Source organism: Myotis davidii, unplaced genomic scaffold, assembly GCF_000327345.1.
Source record: "Myotis davidii unplaced genomic scaffold, ASM32734v1 scaffold352, whole genome shotgun sequence".
In the NCBI taxonomy this organism is placed as follows: Eukaryota; Metazoa; Chordata; class Mammalia; order Chiroptera; family Vespertilionidae; genus Myotis; species Myotis davidii.
The window spans coordinates 579728-584085 of NW_006283633.1; the positions used below are offsets into that span (position 1 = coordinate 579728).

The 4358-nt window shown below is 37.5% G+C and overlaps 1 protein-coding gene across 1 annotated transcript in view; it reads right to left on the reverse strand.

The window, feature by feature from the left end:
• Positions 1-4358, reverse strand: part of ADGRL3 (adhesion G protein-coupled receptor L3) — a 323628-nt gene that overhangs the window by 131342 nt on the left and 187928 nt on the right. The window contains exon 6 of the mRNA XM_015565616.1: positions 1033-1218. Coding sequence (XP_015421102.1) covers positions 1033-1218 — 186 coding nt within the window. The remainder of the gene's footprint in view (positions 1-1032; positions 1219-4358) is intronic.

A 4358-nucleotide genomic window follows, 5' to 3' on the forward strand; every position in this document is an offset into this window, starting at 1 on the left:
TGCCAGTGCTGTGATTTGGATCATTGACTCGCATCTCTCGGTTTTGCAGGACTCTACAACCCTCCAGAATTTCAATGGTGGAGCACAATTAATTTGTAAGGAGTTGGCTTTGCAAATATGATGGGTTATAACTGCTTCAGGGAACAGTGGGAGTCATAGGAAATGAGAATAAGCCAGCAAGCATGTGAATAACCTTTGCCCTCCCATCTCCTTACCCCACCATGCAAATTAACATATGACAGACCACATTATATAAACAACTGAAAAGAGCCAAATGGGGGGAAAAAGGAGCACATTAAAAAGCTTCCCAGATGGAAATTTGCCCATTATGCCGTTATTTGATATTCAGAGGAGGCAAGCTGATTAGCTGTAGCCAGTTAGAAAATGACATTAATTGCCAGCTTTACCTGATACTGTCAGACAGCAGCACCATTTTTAAATAAAGATACAAAGTATCGCTATAACAAGTAATGTTATGGATATGTAACATTAATAGAAACTACTACTTGCAGTACATTATGATAACAATAGCTGGCAGCAATATTCATTAATAGCATCCAGTCAGCCTGGGTAATAACACATTAAAATCACAGCATGCCCAGATTACACAGGCAACTGTGGAGCATATTCTACCAGGGGCTTGGCTTGATTTTATCATGGATTTACGTGACAAAAATAATTCCTTTATGCTCAGCTTGAAAAAAAATTCTAATAATAATTTGTATCTAATAGATACAACTGAGTATGTTTTCTGATGCTGAAATTGCACAAAAGTCTGTAGGCTTTCCCATACCATACCGTCACTACTGTAAAATAGAATTGTACATTCAAAATATATGTGGAGAGGTTATTTACTTTGGGGGAAATTAAAAGCTAACCAGGGCCATAATTATAATGAAATAGTGACCTGAATTGTCTCTGCAACAAGCAGTGCACTTTAGAATGATCTGATTTTATTCAAAAAAGAAATGAACCAAGAAGTCTCACTGCCTTCGCTGCAGCTTTAAAGACGGACATAACTGAGGTCCTTACCTTGTTCAAGCTGCGAGCAGCACTATCTTTTCCACCTGGAGTCAAGTTCCGGAGTTGGACATCCAGGAGGCCTACCAGCTGGTCCATGGCACGGACGGAGTAGGTGATGTCTCCAGCATTCAAATGATTCCTGGTTTGTTCAGCCAGCTCTCTAGCAATGTTGGCAGCTGTCTCTCCAGATTTCAACTGCAATTTTGAAAGCAGAGTAAGAAGGAAAACCATCTTAAATAAGTAATTTTATTGGTCTCTGCGGATAACTGTTTTGCATAGAAGTTATAATCATTGAGCCAAGAAATAGTTATTCAGCTCCATCTTCATCTGGAACATTCCCTGAGTTTTCCTGCTAATCCATTTTTTTTTTCCTTACAGTACCTGACTTGAAATTCATGTCTTTATGAAGCTCCTCCTGAGGAATCTTACTTCAAAAACGTGTTCTCACCTTAATTAGTCATTTGGGTGGCTAAGTTTATTTGCTGTATGATTTTTCTCTGTGAGCTTCTAAATTGGATGTTGATGAGTTTGCATTATGAATCCCCAACCATAGTCTAAGTTCTCAGAGGCAAGGAAATTTTCCATTGTGCCTAATTTGGAACTTAGTATACAATGAATACTCACAGGCTGCTACACTGTGAAAATTTTATTCTAAATAAAATCTCTGCTTTTCAAAGCGGTCTTCATCTTCTTTCCTACTTAATAAGAGATTTTGCTCCCAATACACTAGGTAGCAAATTATTGCTGTTTCTAGCATTTTCCTTTTCTGAAACTGTATGCTAACTTTTAAAGTCTATTCTACAAGAATGTATCAAATTGCCAAAAAGCCAAAGATATTCAAAGAGATAAAGGCCAATCCCATAATCATGTGAACATCTCAGATGGCTCTAGGGAATAAGGAGATAGAAATATCTTGCTCTGTTATAACTTAAATATTTTATTATTGTCAGTATTTAGAAAAAGTGTGTGTGTGTGTGTGTATGTGTGTGTATGTGTGTGTGTGTATGTGTGTGTATGTGTATGTGTGTGTGTGTGTGTGTGTGTGTGTGTGTTCCCCCTTTTTTTAAGTAGAGTCCAATACAGAACTTAGGATCACAAACGAAAAGGTCCTCTCTATTTAGGGCAATCCCTCTAATGGATATTCAGAAACCTACAAAAGAGCACAACTAAAACTCCCAGTCGTGCCCTGGCTGGTTGGAACTGTGCACTGAAAACCAGCACATGCCCAGGTTGCTATGCAAGAGGGCGAGATTGAAATAAAGTTATTCTACATATCCTAGCTTACAGACATCGTGAAAATGTCTGGCTCTAACATTTCTTTTACTAAACTCTTCTAAAATTATTTCTCAGAAATAAGCACATGCACACTGAGCAATCTTATGAGTTTTCAGAGGATTAGTAAACTAATGCTTATAGATATTGAAATGGTGGGATTATAGCTAGGATTAAATTAGGTGAGAGGAAACCCTGCAGTTTTCATAAAGTATAATAATTATAACAGAGATGGATAGTATTTACATTTCAAATATTTACACAAGTGAAAACAATTTTCTTTTAAATAAGCTTGACACTTTATGAGATTTATTACATCAAACATTAATTGAGTGCCAAAACAATTCAGAAAAGCGTTACTCCTAAGCGTTTAAGTGTATGGCTGCTACTTCACTATTTTGCTATAAATTTAAGTCAAGTAGGTATGTGAACAAATGTTTCTATCTTACAATTGAAAGAAGGTTAGATAAGTTTAAAGTCTTGAAAAGCCCACCAAGCTCTGATAAAATTAAGAAGCAATTTATTTCCCTTTCATATTAGATCTACAGAGTGAAAAGAATGGGAAAATTACAACCTAGGTGACAGGATTCAACCTAGCCTTCCAGGGCAAACAACTGGCTTACTTTACATTGTAAAATAGCAGCAGTGTTTTTTAGATCTGCACATCCTTCTTTTAAAATTACAGGAAGAACCCTATTTCTCCCAAAATCTGCCAGTAGCTTGTGTACAAACAAAAGAGATGCTCCAATTTGCTAGAAACAGAAAGACTATTTCCCAGTGCCAATCCAGGCACTTCTTTTCTGTATAATAGTTGGACCAAGTAATGAAGTAGGAAGCACGCCTCATTTTATGTGTAAATATGGAAGCTATTCAAAACCATAATCCCATAGAATTTTACACTGAAAAAGACTGGAGAGATTATGCAATGCAATAAACTCCTTGAAGGTACCCAAATCAGAACATATAAACTCCTTTTTTGAAAATCTGAGTCTAAGCAAGAGATGTAGCTGAGGCCAGAGGCTGTGCTTTCCGTAAGCAGTCATTAAGAAAGGGGAGAAATAGGATATTTTGCTACTTAGGTTTGAGAAGACAGAGCTCTGAATTAATTGGTTGGTTTTCAATAAAAACAGGAAAATATTTTTAAGACATTAATATAAAGATGAATCTATCTATGTTTCCATCCATCCATTTATTTTTACCTGCCTTCCTTCTATCCATCCTATCATTCACGTATCCCCCCACCTACCAGTCTTCCTCCCTCCCTCTTCCTCCCCCCTCTATTATTGCTGGGGTAAAGAGTGCTGTACAATTTTTGCCTTTCCCTTTCTGTATAAATTATGCTTTTTATTTCATCTCATCATCACAAAAGTATTCTGGCTAGTTTGTTTGTAATAAGTTTCTTCACGATAATTCTGACTTTTCAAGGCTTACATTTTTCTCTAGTGAAATGTAATCTACTCTCTATTACCTCACAGAGTTTAATCTATAATGTCATCAGTATGTAAGTGGCCCGAATTCATTTGTGAGTTAGAAACCATCAAGATCCTTTGCCTGTTTTCTCCCTCCTGGCCTGACTGCAAGAGAAAAAGCATGGCTCAATTCTTATAGAAATGAAAATATAAAGTGTGCTCTTCCCAAGTACAGTAGCATCCAGGTCCATTTATTTGTATACTTGCTGTCTATAATGCCTGAATATGCGAGTCAACAGTATGATCCTCCCCATGGTATAGATGACCCAGAGCTGTTCTTTCCTGTCATGTCCTCAGGACTCCCCAGAGTACCATGAAGCCATAAGGAGAGGTGCCGCACACTCCAGGTTACATCACCCCACAATACTTGGGCAGGAGAACCCGAATACACTGTTTAAAGAGAATGACCCTCTCCTTTCTTTTTTCATTTATGCTTTCATTGGGAGTGAAAAGTGTTCCTTTGCTTTATTATTTACTTTTTAAATTATGAATTTATTGATTTTAGAGAGAGGAAGGGAGAGGGAGAGGGAGAGGGAGAGGGAGGGGGAGGGAGAGAGAGAGAGAGAGAGAGAGAGAGAGAGAGAGAGAGAGAGA